The sequence below is a fragment of the Euprymna scolopes genome, chromosome 37 (genome assembly GCF_053919585.1).
Source record: "Euprymna scolopes isolate OS-2025 chromosome 37, ASM5391958v1, whole genome shotgun sequence".
NCBI lineage: Eukaryota > Metazoa > Mollusca > Cephalopoda > Sepiida > Sepiolidae > Euprymna > Euprymna scolopes.
This window is the reverse complement of record NC_136518.1, coordinates 48361085-48377464: the sequence shown is the minus strand read 5'-3', so window position 1 is coordinate 48377464 and position 16380 is coordinate 48361085. Positions and strand designations below refer to the sequence as shown.

General features: G+C 34.7%; 1 protein-coding gene across 1 annotated transcript in view; it reads left to right on the top strand.

The window, feature by feature from the left end:
* LOC145261148 (intraflagellar transport protein 172 homolog) overlaps positions 1 to 16380 on the top strand; it is a 265859-nt gene that overhangs the window by 196352 nt on the left and 53127 nt on the right. The window contains exons 33-35 of the mRNA XM_080119448.1: positions 4252 to 4394; positions 7391 to 7549; positions 8392 to 8572. Coding sequence (XP_079975574.1) covers positions 4252 to 4394; positions 7391 to 7549; positions 8392 to 8572 — 483 coding nt within the window. The remainder of the gene's footprint in view (positions 1 to 4251; positions 4395 to 7390; positions 7550 to 8391; positions 8573 to 16380) is intronic.

The window sequence follows — 16380 nt, the reverse complement described above, 5'->3', positions numbered from 1 at the left end:
GTATATATATATATGTGTGTATATATATGTATATATATGTATGTGTATTTATGTGTATATATATGTATGTGTATATATATGTATATATATGTGTGTGTATATATATATGTATATATGTATATATATATGTATGTGTATATATATATATATGCGTGTGTGTATGTATATATATGTATCCGATCTTAAAAATAGTTTTTTATGTGTATATATATGTATATATATATATATATATATATATATATATATATATATATATATATATATATATACATAAAAAACTATTGTTAGATCGGATTTTTTCTATGTTTGATATTTATCGGATGAATTTCTGTACAAAACATATCTAAGAACACTGCCAGGCATATAAATGTCCTCTGTATTGAAGTTGCATAACATAGGCTCTGCCATTTCGGAACCTATGAAAAACGCACACACACACATAAAGGGACTTGTATATAATTGTAGAGATTAGAACTATCTACAAAACAATAATAAATCATTTAAGTTATAAATACTGATTCTAAACAGAATAGCCTTGTTTTGCTACTTTAGTTGGCTACTGCCACATTTATTACTCTCTTTTTCTTCAACATGGTGTAAAAAAGAATCAGCAACCTATTAGTTCCCACATTGTCTATTTAGCTTCAGCCTCTGTTCCATCATCACAATGATGCATCCCTGTGCTTGTTTTACAAGTACTTCCACTGAGCATGCTTCAATGAACTTACTGCACTTGTATATTACTTAATGTAAATACCTGTGACAAACCTGACAAACAGCAAAATCGTACCCCTTCACTGCGGAGGGCTCTAAATGCTGGAAAATTTTCTATAATAAGTTCTTTTTTCAAAATAGTCTATCCTTACTTGCATCAGCAATATGGTTTGAAAGAAATCTGCATTGGATGATATTTCAGGGAAGTTTCCCTTCTTCAGATGTGTGTTCGACTTTAATGCAATCATGCATATGAGGGCTGTAAACATAAGCAGTTTCACATAAATTTAAAAGGACCTGAAATTAATTTCATTTTGTTTTAAAATCTATCACTATTCTTTAAACTTAATAATGTGTTAATATTCTATACTGTTTTATTTATTTTATTTTTATATTTCATCTCATTTATATATTTCTCCGTGTATTTATAACTTTATTTGCTTTTTATTTACGTTTTAATTTATTTTCCGTTGACGTTGATGTAAGACGGTTGGTATGTTTAAATTTGAATATTTAAAAGGAGACAACTTTGTTGTAATGATTAATTAATATATACGTATGCATGCACAGGTCACACACACATATACACCCATACACCTACTGACCATACTGATGCAAGCAATAACACAATGCACTATTAAAAGTATTATGAACATATATCTATAAAAGTGAAGACAATTCTCATCTTATATACTCAACAAATTTTTGATCTACAGACTTGAAATTTTGTAGATAGCGTATTCAGGGTTGCTAAAACTTGAAAAATTGGTCCAGGAGGTGGGTATCTGTTTGCGGATGAACGAACACCATATCCATTATGGAGCTACAGTATGCAGACGATAACGCCCTTGTAGCCCTCTCAGAAGAGGACCTACAGTGTACACTGGTTGCCTTCACGAGGGCGTACAAACAGCTAAGACTAACAATTAATATAAAAAAAAACCCAAATCCTCCATCAATCACCACCAAACAGTACTCCAGTCTCACCCCCAAACATCTCCATCGACAATGCTAGACTGGAAAATGTGGACCACTTCCCATACCTAGGCAGCATCCTATCATCAAAAGCCAACATAGATGATGAAATACAACACCGTCTCAGCTGTGCCAGTGGGGCTTTCTCAAGGCTAAGGAAGAGAGTATTTGAGAACCGTGACCTTCTGACAAAGACCAAAATCATAGTATATAAAGCTGTCTTGCTGCCCACTCTTCTCTATGGATCGGAGACCTGGACCACATACAGGAGGCACGTAAAAACCCTGGAGACATACCACCAAAGATGCCTCCGAAAAATCCTCAGAATTAGTTGGAAGGACCGATGCACCAACACCAGCGTCCTGAGTGAGGCTGACATTCCCACTATCACTGCTACTGTTGCTCAACGCCAGCTCAGATGGACTGGTCATGTTGTCCGAATGCCGGAACCCCGCCTCCCAAAACAGATTTTCTACTCTCAGCTTGTTGAGGGAAAGCGTGCCCAGGGTGGCCAAAAGATGAGGTATAAGGACAACATCAAAGCAAATCTAAAGCAGTTTCACATGGACCTTGAGACATGGGAGGACGTGGCTGGGAGAAGGTTGGCATGGAGGAGCGCTGTCCACGAAGGTGCTGCGCTTTATAGTAGTGACCTAAATCAAGCTGCTGAGGATAAACGCAAGCACAGAAAGGACAGATTATCAACCAGACACACCCAAACCCACCCCACCACCACTACCTTTATCTGCCCAAATTGCACAAGACAAATTGAGTTTAGGATTGGGCTCTATGCTCACCTGAGGACCCACAGAAGCCACAACGGAGGACAGTCTTACTCGGATACGAGTGACCGCCGATGATGATGATCTGTTTGCTAACTGTTTCACAAATGCATGAATGGTTCATATGACAGATTGATTATGCTAATAATAAGTAGGTTTAAAAACACTTTTTAAAGATTGTGTCAAGCTGGCCTAATGGTTATCATACTAGACTCACTGTGTTTAGGTTTTGGTTTCAGTCTCAGTTCGAGTACTTGCTTTTTTAATTGAAGTGAACTGTTTAGAAAAAAAAAACTTAACACTCGCTTGCATATGTCTCAGTTTCTGTATGAATTAAAATATAATATTTATGCGTATTTTACGACTAGTCAATGCCAGGCGGCCTGCTAGTACATATATATTGTATTAATGAAAGGTGAATCTCCATAGCTAATTCCACTGTTAGATGTTTTAATTTGTATTGCCTTCTATGTATTTCCTTTATATACAAACTTGTTTATGTTAAATAAGATGGCTACTTTGCTTAGAATCATTATTCACCCTCATGTAAATGATTTATAACTTGTATTAAATATCAATTTTTGAAGCAAATTGGTTTTTAAACCAATAGTGAATCAAAATAGATTGTTTTCAACTAATTCTTCGATTGTGATTTCTCTCCAATAATTGAGATGAATACTAACCAAAGAATAAAATCGTACTCATTACAATAAGAAACTACACATGTTGAGAAACAAGAAAAAGGAGTACACAGCATAGTATGGAATATACAGGGTGGAACAATAAAAGTGTCTCGCCCTAAAGAAAACAACACTACAGCTTTATTTAAAAACTTTTATTGAAAAAAAATCAATTCAGGTAACTTGATTATGTAGTAGAGCTGACATCTAATCAATGTAGCTGCTCTCAGTCTCAACCACCGCCTCAATACAGGTCCGGAACTGGGAGTATGCTTTTTCCACAAGCGCTGGCGGGAGCTGGGTGAATACTCGGCAGATGACAGTGATCAGGCTGGCTTTGGTGTTGTGGAAGGTCATGCATGTTGGTGATGTTCTCGATGTATGATCAAATGAAGTAGTCCAGCGAGTTCAGGTCAGGGGAGGAGGGGTCCAGTGAGAGAAGGTTACAAAGTCATAGCACTCCTGAAGTTAAGCTTGGATCTTCTCTTTGGACTTGTGGATCAGCGATTAGTCCTGCTGCCGCTCCCAGGGTTTGCCAGTGGCCACCTGATTGCACCAGGGGATCACCACAATCTTCAGCACATCCAGGTACACTTTGGTGTTGACTTTCAAGCCAACTTTGAAGATGTGAGGTGGCATTATGTGGTCTTCACTTGAAACCATACCAAAGACCATAACCATGCCTAGAAACTTTGTTTTCATCACCCTGAGCACGTCCCTGTTATTTGTGGCAATCCAACGATGCATTTTGGGAGTGCTGGCGATCGTCATGTTGTCATAACTTGAATCGGTAGAGAGCATGAGTTGTACAGCAGCACATCTTCAATCTTGCTCGTTGAACATTGTGTCACTTTCAGATATGATAGAAGGTTCCTATCGCTCTTGGGATTTGTACACAACTGGTCAACTAGTAGATGGCCTGCAACAAAGAAGAAAATCGGTTTTCATCAAACAGAAATTGAATCATGTCGTCTTTTCTAGGCTGACAATTTTATTTTTCCACCTCGTATAAAATGTATTTATATGGAATTTGTTTGGTGATTTATGATATTTTGTATACAGGAATAGTTTGATATTTTTGAGGATTTTTTTCTTTGTAGGTAGCTAAGTCGCACGGCAACAACATGATGTCAAAGCAGGTTGCATTCCTGTGGGCGAGGAGTCTCGGTGGAGACTCAGCTGTCAAACTGCTAACAAAGTTTGGACTTTTAGAAGAGGCCATTGATTATGCAGCTGAACAATGGTAAGTTATGACAAATTTATTGTGTTTGGTTTATTACTAGAAGAAAGATTCAATGTTTATTCGAGATTGAATGAGAAACCCTATGCCCATGTGATCCCAACCCATAACACCATATTCGAGTTTTACTATTTATTTACAACCAATTTAGGCATGACTAATGTAAGATTAGGTATGACAACTACCATGCTCCTGCTGCTTTTCCGGGCATGTAATTTGATGACAGACAACTGTGACACCACGTGGCCCCACTGACACGTGGCTGACCTCAAACATTGTGATTCGTGGTTCTTCATCTTTGGCTGACCCCAAACATTGTGTTTTGTTGGTTCTCCATCTTTCATCGTTCTAGTTCTGGTCATGTTATCTCCATCTTTTCTGCATTGGTGACCGGCAAGAGGAGCAAATGGATTCACAAGTATAAAAATAAAGTAAACACAGGGAACTAAAAAAAAACAGACACTGATGCTTCACATATATGTTGATTGGACTCTGGGTATGTGTGTCTACATGCTAAGGTTACATCAACATTTTGTTGAGGCTGCGTTTGTCTGTTGCACTAAGTTCATCTTGATGTCTCAACGCTTTTCTGATCTGGCAACAGCCATGATCTGCCTTCAACTGAAGTCAAGGTCTAACTGCTCAAGTGTCCAACTCAATTTTCAATTCTCAACTCTCTTTGTAGTAAAAATCTGACTCACAGTGTCATCAGTCAATAGTAAGCTGACCTTTGTCATCCATAAATCTTTTTGATTGTTGTTAAAATCCATCAACTGTTGCACTCTGTGGCACTTCCTAGTGTTATAAAACTAAGTATCTCCGTCTATTGTTCAGTCTTTTTGCTATCCTCACACCCTGAATTTAAATCTACCCTTACCGCTTTTTGTCTGTTAAGAACAAATTTCTGTCCATTGTGTTGATAAATCTATTTCCTACTTTATTTGTTTTTTTCCTACTTCCTTCCCTAATAGCTGCAGGTCAGCCATAGTATCACACAACCTCTAATTCTAATATTTGCCATAAATAAAGTCTTTTTTTTTTTTTAACCTAAAAATAATGAATAAAAAGCAATCGATTTTAATTTAGATAGACTGGCATGATTTTTTTTTTTTTTTTTTTTTTTTTTTTTTTTTACATTTAAAAAAAAAATCAAGAGCTTATTTTTAGCAAATATATTTTGAGGATTTTAGAATCAGTGGATGTCTGTCATCACTGTTTGCTCAAATGATGTGCCTAGAGATGCAGGAGGAACAGTTGTCATACCTGGTCATAAATAGTAAAACCGACCATGTTACCGTTTTGTATTCCTATTTTTGTTTTCCATTTTATAATATTTGTGAATTTTGTTCGGTTATCAGCAGCAGCAAACGAATATCTTTTGGAAAAATATCAACGGTTGATTTGATTAGAATACAAATACTGAAATTTCAGTCAAAAAGTACAGGAAAAATACATTTTACACTTTTTAAAAAAATATCGGAGCCATATGCTGGGAACTACCTAATTGATGAATGTTTATCTGTTGAAATGACGATGACTATTTGTTATCCTGAAGAGATAATAGATGGCTGAACGAAAAGAAATTGATTTTCCAGCTGCCATGTCTGTTTAAAAATCAATTTGATTGGATCCCGACAGTAGGGGCAAATAATTGAAATGTTTTCTTTTTGAAATATTGTTAAGATGTGTTATTTTTACACTTAACTTGAATAAGTTTTTTATATTTAGATTCTTATCTAGTCGATAATCGATATTTAAAAAAAATATATTTGCTTGCTTTTTATCTGCTTGTAGCTGCTGCTGATTGCAATAATCCGTTCTCAGTGTTCATTTGTCAATCAATTGGTGCTTATTTTTCTTATTTGCTGCAGACTGTGGTTGAAGCGGAAGTAGGAAAAGAAGAAAAACAATTAGGGTCATTTTTTGACTACTGACCATTGGAGAGACGTGTTTTCACTCTGTAACTATTGGATGGTTTCAAGAAAAAGAGTGACGCTTCAACTGATGTTATAAATTTATTGCACCACAGTCTGCAGCAAATAAAGAAGACAGTGCCGATTGGTTGACAAAGGAAGAGGAGGGAGAGATTATTGCAATCAGCGACAGCTACACTGCTTACTGAATAAAAAAGTATGGGCACATTTATATTAGAATTATAATATAAAAGAAAATATCACTACAATTAGTGATAGTATTTAACTTGTCACTGGAGAGCAAAATAAATATAGAAAGAAAGAATATAGCAACAGATGGTGAATAATTTGAGATTTTATTTTTTTACTTTTTGCTATATTTAACTGGCTTTGAAAACTCACTTTTTCCTGATTCAAACAATCTAATCTGTTCAGTGAATGATCGAAGGGTCACATTTTTTTAAAATAATTCGAGCAGAGAGAGAAAGAACCCTTGACAACTTACTTGACTGGTCGTGGATTTTACCCTGCACCCATCTGATAGAGATTTGTGGCAACAGAATCATGATTTGCCTCCTCCATCCCCAAACGCATGGAGAACGGGCTTGTTGAGCAGATGTTCTTGGATTTTTCTCTTCGTGGCTGATCAGCTGGTAAAGTCTGCAGAAAACTGATTTAGATGACCAGGTTTTATAGGAGTTTCTAAGTTGGCATTGACTTATTACTTTCACACAGTGTTACTGTTGGATTTGAAATGATTTTCATATGTTGAAAATATTTTGATTTAACATCTTCTCATGAGAACTCACTTACTTTGGGGAGTGAGGAGGAAAGCAAATTCTAACGAAGCGGAGAAAGAAAGAGTAGCAATTAGAGCCATTTGTTTTTTAGTGTTCATAAGAATCACTTTGCGATTCAGTTGCCGCAGATTCTCCAGAAGTCATTAATTCTGTTAACTCATTAATTACAATTAATCCACACAAATGCATTTGTACCCAAAATCTCTATTTATTTGCCCTTCCTTATAAGTGCAATGTTAGACACAAAACTACTTTGCTATATAACGGATATTCATTTCTGTTTCAGTGCATTTGTGTTCGCCTTTGATCTCGCCCACATTGGTATGAAGAACAAACTTCCTGATATTTACTACAAGCAAGCTATGTACTTGGAAGATGAGGGAAAGTTGGACGAAGCTGAAGCAGGTTTTATCAAAGCTGCTCGTCCGAAAGAGGCTGTTCTCATGTAAGTTACTATTTATTATCTTTCTCTTTCTATGTTGTCTGCTGGAATAATATTTAATGAAAAAAAAAGAAACATCTCTGGCATTATGGCAAAATTAATTCTGTAGAAATGTGCTCTCCATTTGTTTATACATGAAAACTGTAGTTCATCAAAAGAATTTCAAAACATGAAAACTGTAGTTCATCAAAAAAATTTTCAAAACATGAAAACTGTAGTTCATCAAAAAAATTTCCAAAACATGAAAACTGTAGTTCATCAAATTTTTTAAACATTTATGAAAACGTGAAAACTGTAGTTCATCTAACATATTTTTTAAACATTTAAAAAATGTTCAAAACATTTATGAAAACTGTAGTCATCTAAAAAGAAAAAAATTTAAACATTTATGAAAACTGTAGTTTATCTAAAAAGAAAAAATTTTAAACATTTATGAAAACTGTAATTCATCTAACATATTTTTGAAACATTTATGATAACTTGTTTCCTGGAGTTGAGATCCATTTTTGTAATAGAAAAATAATCAAAAAATGGATGGCAATAGAGAAAAGAAAATTATTCAATGGTGAATATTAAATGTAGTTGTCCTAAGCAAAAATTGGCAGCATCAATCCAGCTAAAAGGCTTTGAATTGTAAAAAATTCCAGGTAACAAAAGAATATATGGTTGCATTAATCCAGTCAGCATCAGCAGTGTCATTCCCTTCTCATATCAAGACAAAAAGCTATAAATACAGAGATTTTTGTACTTGATTGGTTCGTTCATATCACCCCTGGCTATAAATATAATGTGATCATACCCTGCTGTTATGCCAAAAATATAGCAACTTGTTTTCTATTTTCTAGGTATATGCACAATAAAGATTGGGATGCCGCTCTGCGGATTGCAGAATCTCATGACCCTGATCTTGTTGATGAAGTATTGGTCGGCCAAGCAAGAATTGCGTTTCAAGAAGAAGATTTTGCTAAAGCCGAGTCCCTCTTGTTACGAGCCCAACAACCCGAGAAGGCAATCAAATATTACAAAGTAAGTCTTTGGAATAGGTAATCATTACAAATACCATTAGTATTTCTGTAATCTACATACTTTATGGAAATTAGAAACCCTGTTAATTTATAATATAAAAGAAAGTTGTGTGTCATCTATATTCTATTCTCTTTGTTTGTCTGTCTGTTCCACTTGTAAACTACTGAGTTGATCTAGTTGAAATTTTGTATGGAACTTTATGATGAGGTCTAACAAACTAAGTATTATGGTATCTGTTTGATACCCATGTAATGTTGTCCAGCAACCTACACATTGTAGTCTCAGTCGCAAAGTAAACAAAGAATAGAAAGTAACTTTTACTCGCCCTTTTTTTTTTTTGTTGTTGTTATTGTACAATAACGTTTATTTTCTCATTCTCTCATTATGGTATTTGCATATAGCTGTTCGCATTATGTTACACACAGGGATTAATCACTATAATATCACATTTACTATTGAAGTTTTCTCTGAAACTACTGAAACAGTCTGGACAAAATTTGTAGTCTAGTTTATGTCTTAGGTTTGTGCAAAAATGATGTTTTTTGACGTTTAAAAAAACATTATTTTTGCACCAACCTAATAATAATCTGGTTCTGTATTTTGAGTGGCCTCTAAATGATTATATTTTTCAAATCTTATTGCATTCAAAAAGTGTAAAATACTTTTGCTCCTGACGCATGTGCACACATAAATGACTGAAACATTGTGCCAATAACACCCGAGATGAGAATAATTGTCCAAACAATCAAAATAATACAAACTTTTCCAGTTTGAAAATAAAAATTGTCCGATTGTGTCTGATGATTCTAGTGGTTCTGTGTATGTGCAAGTCAGTATGTTTGAATGCATTAAGAATTGAAAAATATAACAGTTTAAAGACCAGTAAAAATGCAGAGTCATTGGAATCATGCATAAACGGACATGCGAATCTCAATTTTTGAACAGAACGCTACGGCTATTTAACAATATGCCACGTTAAAAAAAAGATGGGATAAAGATTGCCACAGACAGATTAGTTTTGAAATTAAGAGATAAGTTAGTTTGAAATTAAAAAAATGTCGCTAAGCATATCAAGATGAAATACTTTAATATTTTGATTCTGATCCAATCCTATTACACTGCATCATGTGTTGGTAAATGGATTATAATATAATGTGTGATGAAAATATTGAAAGAGTTTCATGATTTATTTTTGTTGTTTTCGCTAATGAGTAATCAATAGATCAAATACATGAAAAATCTTTAAATATGCGTGTGTGTTTATACATGCTGCTCTTTTTTTCTTCATCGTCGCCATTTCATGAGTGGCCGCTTCATCTAGTAGTTATCGAATGCCTCGTCTGTTTAACTAAGATGAATAAAACTCATGTATGAAAGATACAAGGGAGACATTCGCTGAATTTCTTCAATGTTTTATTGGAGAGAATGGACTTAGAAGAGAAAGAGACTAAATAACTAAATTATTTCCTTAACTTAGTTTTCAAACTTGAGAAATGAGACACACAGATGGACAGAGTCGTTGGTAACATTCACTGAGATTATCAGTTTTCTGCATCATTTTGCTATCTTCGTTTCTCTCACTCGAAAATTTGACATTATGTCATCATTCGACTTTGCATTCAAAATACAGAAAATACTATCACTCCTGACTCACACATGCATGCATAAACAACGAAATGTAATCTACCATGTTTGGCCTTTGACCCTCACTTCAACTTCACGTCATTGATCCCTGAGTACAATTCTGTTTGCAAATAGGTTATTGTGACATGCACTAAAGGTGACCCTTCTTAAAATTCACATTAGCTAACTTCATCGCTTATCCAGTGTGTTTGGTTTGGTTGTTTTGTTTTACCGCATATCAACCTTTTTCAAGTTACTTAATGCCAAATTTGGTCATTTTGTAAACGATGTTATGCTTCAAGTTTTTATTCATTGTGTTTGGTTTGTGTTGTTGACCAATAAAGGTCTGAAAGAAAGACACAACTCAGTATTTATTGAAAATAAAAGCAAATACCACAAATTAAAAAAGTGGTTATATGTTAATCCGACTACAAGGTGTACATAACTTGTGCATACCGCCAAGCGACATATTGTCCCAGTCCTTATAGAAAGCAGAAGAGTTTGAGGGGAAGGAAAAAAGAATATTAGCATCAATGCTTGGTACATTATGGGTTAAGAAGCCAGTATCTTCAGACAGCATGATCTGGTAGCACCATCCACTTGAGGATAAAGATTAGTGAGTTAGTTTCCTTAATAAATAAATTTTCAATGAGTTTTTAAGGAATCTATATATATAAAAGCGAAAATGTATGTATGTTTGTTCGTGTGTGTGTGTGTATGTTTGTGTGTGTGCTAAAAACTTTTGACACACCTGACAAAAATTCACAAACTCGCTATCATATCGAAGGCCCATCCTTCGCTTGAAAAATATCGAAAAATTGGCCAAAAACGTTAACTTTTTCACCCCGAAATCGACAATTTTCCACAGGGGGGGGGGGTCAACAAAAACGGGTTTCTCGTAACGATGCCCGATTCTACGCATGTGTCAGATGACGTCATGGCCTGATTTACTTTAAATAGTTGAAAAACCGAGTAAATTTCATCTCCGTCGCTTTAGCGCAGTTGGTTAACGCGTTTGTTCATTATCTAAACGTTTTGGGTTCGAATCGTGGTGTGAGATGTTTTTTTTTTTCGATTTTTTAAATTTAAATATTGAACCCTATTATTTAAGCCATTTTTCACGTAACGTTCGTTTTCCTGGTTTTTTTTCTTTTTTTTTTTTTACTTTGCTTATTCTTAGCGACACCCGGGTATCCACCAATTTTTTCAATTTTAATATCGAAACAGGCTCATTTAAGCCATTTTTCACTTGTTCGTTTTTCTGTTTTCAACATTCGTTTGCCTTACGTTAGATTTTTTTGTGTTTTTTTTTTATGTTTTGATTACACCCCCCACCCCCGCTTAATTAAAACGTTGTTTTCTTTTCTTACTTTGCTTATAACAATGCTTACATCGTTATCGTCGTCGTAATGCTCGACGACTTTCAAAAATCTTTCACTAACTCATTCTGGCTGGCCGATTTTATTTTCAAACTTCGCCTCAGGGCTTCGGTTCGATCCCCCCCCCCGGTTTCTTTTTTATTTAACACCACACACACCTACAAACACACGGGCAACGCTGGGTACCCCTCGCTAGTATCATGTAAAACAGAGTGAACTGAGGATGACATCACATGGTGAAAAATGATATACTGACTACGGAAAAGATTAATTTAACCCAAAGCCACTTGGAATGGTCCATCACAATAAAACTGTGTTAAAAAATCTCCAGTAGAATTTGAGAGGACTTTTGATATGATGTCAGAGGCATATAAAAATCTTAATAATTATTAAACTCTATAGACCATCCAGGCATCCTTGCTTGCTTGAATCTTGTAATATATATATATAATCACACATTTAAATCTAGATAAGATGCCTGCACAATTTTATCGTAAAGACTTGTCGGATTCAATGTTGTAACTAATACATAAGTGTTTAAATACAGTACTTATCTGATAGCTAATTGTTTTGGTTACAATTTTAGCTGATGGCACTCAAGTCATATTTCTTTTTCAAACTTTTGAAATAGAGCATAGGTTCTATAATAATAAATATGAAATCTGCATAAATTAAAATCTATTTAAGCATATTTTACGACCGGGCAATGCCAGGTGACATGCTAGTTTATTATAAATGTCATCCCTATATATAATAAAAGAGGCACATTTTTTTACCCTCTGGAATAAAATACCATAGGTTTACAACAACAGATGCCACATACAAATTCATTATGTCTACACTATTAGGCACTACCTTATGTAACTTTAGTACGACATTATATACACATTTAGGCGTCTTACGTTAATTCCAAGGAACGCCATGATCACAATCTCACCATCTATAGAGGAAGTAGTTTCTATTTCCCTCTCTACCTTTCTTGTACTTCCACCACTCCCACTTAACACCCCCACCATTCATACTTATTCCTACTCTACTGGGTTTTCACTGCTCTTAACTTATTACTCGACAGAAAGACTTACCATATCTTTCACATTTTCCTGTTTATAGATAACAATTTCTCCCTTTCAAAATCCGCCCCTGCTGATTGGTTGAGCAGTCACTGGATAGTGACCAACAGAGAGAAAGAGGGAGAGACAAGGAGGGAGACAGACGACAGACAGACAGAGACAGTTAGAGAGAGATACAGAGAGATTAGCCATGTTACAATTTTATTTATCTCACTCATTCAATCACGCATTATAAGGGAAAATTCTAAGCCAATTACATTGACAAGTTACGGTGGCCAATTCGTTAGCGTGTTTGCTTTTAATTCACCCCATTTTCTAATCAGCATTCACGGTTCATGCCTAGGAACTAGTGATAAGTTTGTTTTTTTTCTTTCTTTTTCATATAGCTACTCTCCACAAAATCGCATAGTCCAATGAAAATTTTATTGGGGGGGGGTGCAGCCACTGCAGTTTAAAATACGCTCTAAGCACCCTCACCTTAATTTTTAAGTATTTTTTCGCTTAGGTAAAGTGTAAAAAAAGTTACCAGCCGAAATTTGTAAAAAGCAGCAAGCAACAGCACAAAATAATAATAAAAAAAATTATACAGTACTTTTAACGTGCTAAAACGTTTTTTCTTTTTGCTTCATAATTTCAAATTATGTTGTTCAAAGAGGTCTTACACATTGATTAAAAAGTTAAACAACTGGACGCTTAATTTAATTAAGGAGACTTAATTTCTCAAATTGGAAACAAATGACTTCACTCCAAAATTTAGAGCAAGTGAGACATTTTATAGTAGTTAGTCAGATATTTTATATACAATTTTTCAAAAATGATTTACGACTTGGGACTGTTAAGCATTTTTTTTTTTTTGCTATGGGAGATAAGGGGATTTTGCATGGTTTTACAACATTACAAGTCAGACTTAGAGTTAGACATATATTAAAGATTACTAACCTGTCCCCAAAATGTTAGAATGTCCTAGAAATGAGTGGTCATTTTATTAAATTTATATGAAAAAATGATCCCCCACTATAAATTCTAAAATATTTTATTTAAAATATTCACACTTAGTCGCCTAAAAAAGCAAAATCTCATTTTTTTTAGGGGGATTGCTAAGGGTCCTCTTCTGCTTTTAAATATATTTATAATTTATTTTTTAAATTGACAAACTTAATGTTTTCCCTTTATATATATATATATATATATATATATATATATATATATATATTCTCAAAGACTTTCATCTTGTGCTATTTTCCCCTATATACATTTGTGCTATTTTTACCTCCCCCTCCTGGATCTCATCTTATGAATGGTTAAAAATCTGGTACCCATGTTTTGCAGATTTTTGTAAAAAATTTATTTTGCAAATAGTAACTCATCCTATATTTATGGAGAATTTATTCAGCAATATTCAATATTTAGGTACGCCATTATTGTGGTGTTTAATTTTTATTATATTTCAATTTAATTTTTATTATGACCACTGTTTTATTATATGACTAGCGGGGGTTACTCGGTGAGTATGAGAATCGAACCCGTACCCTTGAGTTGGAAATTAATGTGTGAAAAAAAAACTGTGCTACGCTAACCATTGAGCCACGACGACTTTAAGCCGGTTTTAATTTATTTATTTAACTATAAAAACAGGCGTGCGCAATAAAAGTTAACTCTGCTGCTACCATTTGACCTAATTAAGAAGATCAAATAGAAGTCACGCAGCGTTTGGATTTATTTATCCAAATTTGACTTTCTTCCCCTAACAGATGTTGAGGAGGGGAAAGCAGCTCTCAATTGTCCAGATTGAATAGCAACTGTAAAAGATTGATCAAAGCTGATTGCTTCTGGACGTTTTTCCCGGCGCAATGCCGAGAAGACGTCGTTTGAGTTTAGTTTCACATATTTATACTAAAAAGCCCAATCAATACGTGAGAAGCCAATAATTTTGTAAAAATCGACGTAAATAAATCTATACGCTACATGCTTTTCTAATTCCTAGATATTATTATATAGGACCTATATCAACAGTTTTAAACGATAGTAACGAACCCGGGACCGTGTGCGAGAAAAGCCTTTTGAAGACATACACGAAATGGTCACACACATTTTGCCTTTTATATATATAGATTTATTTCTTGCAAAACAAAGTATACCCTTTCCGAAAATCAGGTAAAACTAGCTGATAAAATGTGAAAGCCTTCTGGGGAGCTAACTGCTTCAATATAACTCCAGAAATATATAGTGAGAAAATATGGAACATTTTTTTATATTGAATATGCTATATACATATTATTTTTTATGTAGGGTAGGGAGTTAAAATATGATATTTTTTTCTTTTTGGAAGATATTTTGATTTTGTATTAGCGGTTTTTGAAAATTTCAGATGACAAAAATTAAAAATCTAGCGATTATCTGGAGATTTCTTTTCCCTGATCTAGTAGGTTTTTAAAATCTCAGTTGGCACCGTTGGCTGGGTGTTGCTCAATATCCTTAACATGAAGAGGTTGGGGGTTGGGCACCAACAACAACACCAACAACCTTACTTTCATTTTTGTTCGGGGGGGGGGGCTTGTTTCTACCGAGCAACGCTGGTTAGCGGGTACTGCTAGTTCATTATAAACGTCATTCACAAGAAACTGTCGCATTTTCCCCTGTTTACTCTCATGTTCTTTGGCAATAATGAACACCTTCATAACACTAAATAATCCCTAAAAGTTTCTTTTCTGTTTTATTTTACTTCAAAGTTCTCAAAAATAAAGGGGCCTCTTTTTAGGAGCTAACACTTGATTTCTTTCTGAGATACATAGATATTCCATTAATTTTTCTCTCCTCAATTAACCATTTAAATATGTTATAGTATACTTTTCTTGTGGTCTGTTGGTCTTACTGGATTCCAGGGCAAGAATTTATCTAGTCTGGTGGCATATCCAGCTTAGTACTGCTTATTTAGGTAACATCACTTGGAAGAAGGTGCACCATTCCTCATAAAAAGGAGGTCTTATTTGCGCCATGAGTTAGTAAAGAAATTAGGAATATAATTTTCATCTCCTCAATTGACCATTTAAATACGTTATAGTATACTTTCTTGTGGTGTCTGGGTTTTACTGGATTCCAGAACAAGAATTTGGTTTGTCTAGTGGAGTATCTAGCTTCGTGCTGTTGCTTGGAGTAATACCACCTGGAGGAGGCGCACTCTTCCTCATGAAAAAAATATTGGTTAATCATAATGAGTAGACTACTTGTAGGGAAAAATATCCTCACGCCAAGTTGTCCTGAAAAACCCCTGTTCAGAAAGACCTTAGACACTCGAAGATAATGTCTTATAAGTATTCAAGTTCTCTCCCACTTTTGTTTTATTTTACTTCAGTCGAACTTCTCAGAAATCAAAGGGCCTACAACCTGGGGCTAACACTTGAACTCTATATGAGATACATAGATATTCGAATGTTCCATTAAAGTTCTTTATCTCTCAAGCACTGAGTTAGTAAAGAAATTGAGAATATAATTTTCCTCTCCCCAATTAACCATTTTTATACGTTGTAGTATATCTTTCATATTGGTCTCATGGTCTTACTGGATTCCAAGACAAGAATTTATCTAGTCTGGTGGAGTATCCAGCTTCGTGCTATTACTTGAGGTAATATCATTTGAAGGTGCACCATTCCTCGGAAAAGCTGTGGGGTAGGCGTGGTGAGGAGATGTTATGTGGGCTGCGAATACTATGTGATTTTGAATATTTGGTCAGGATTTA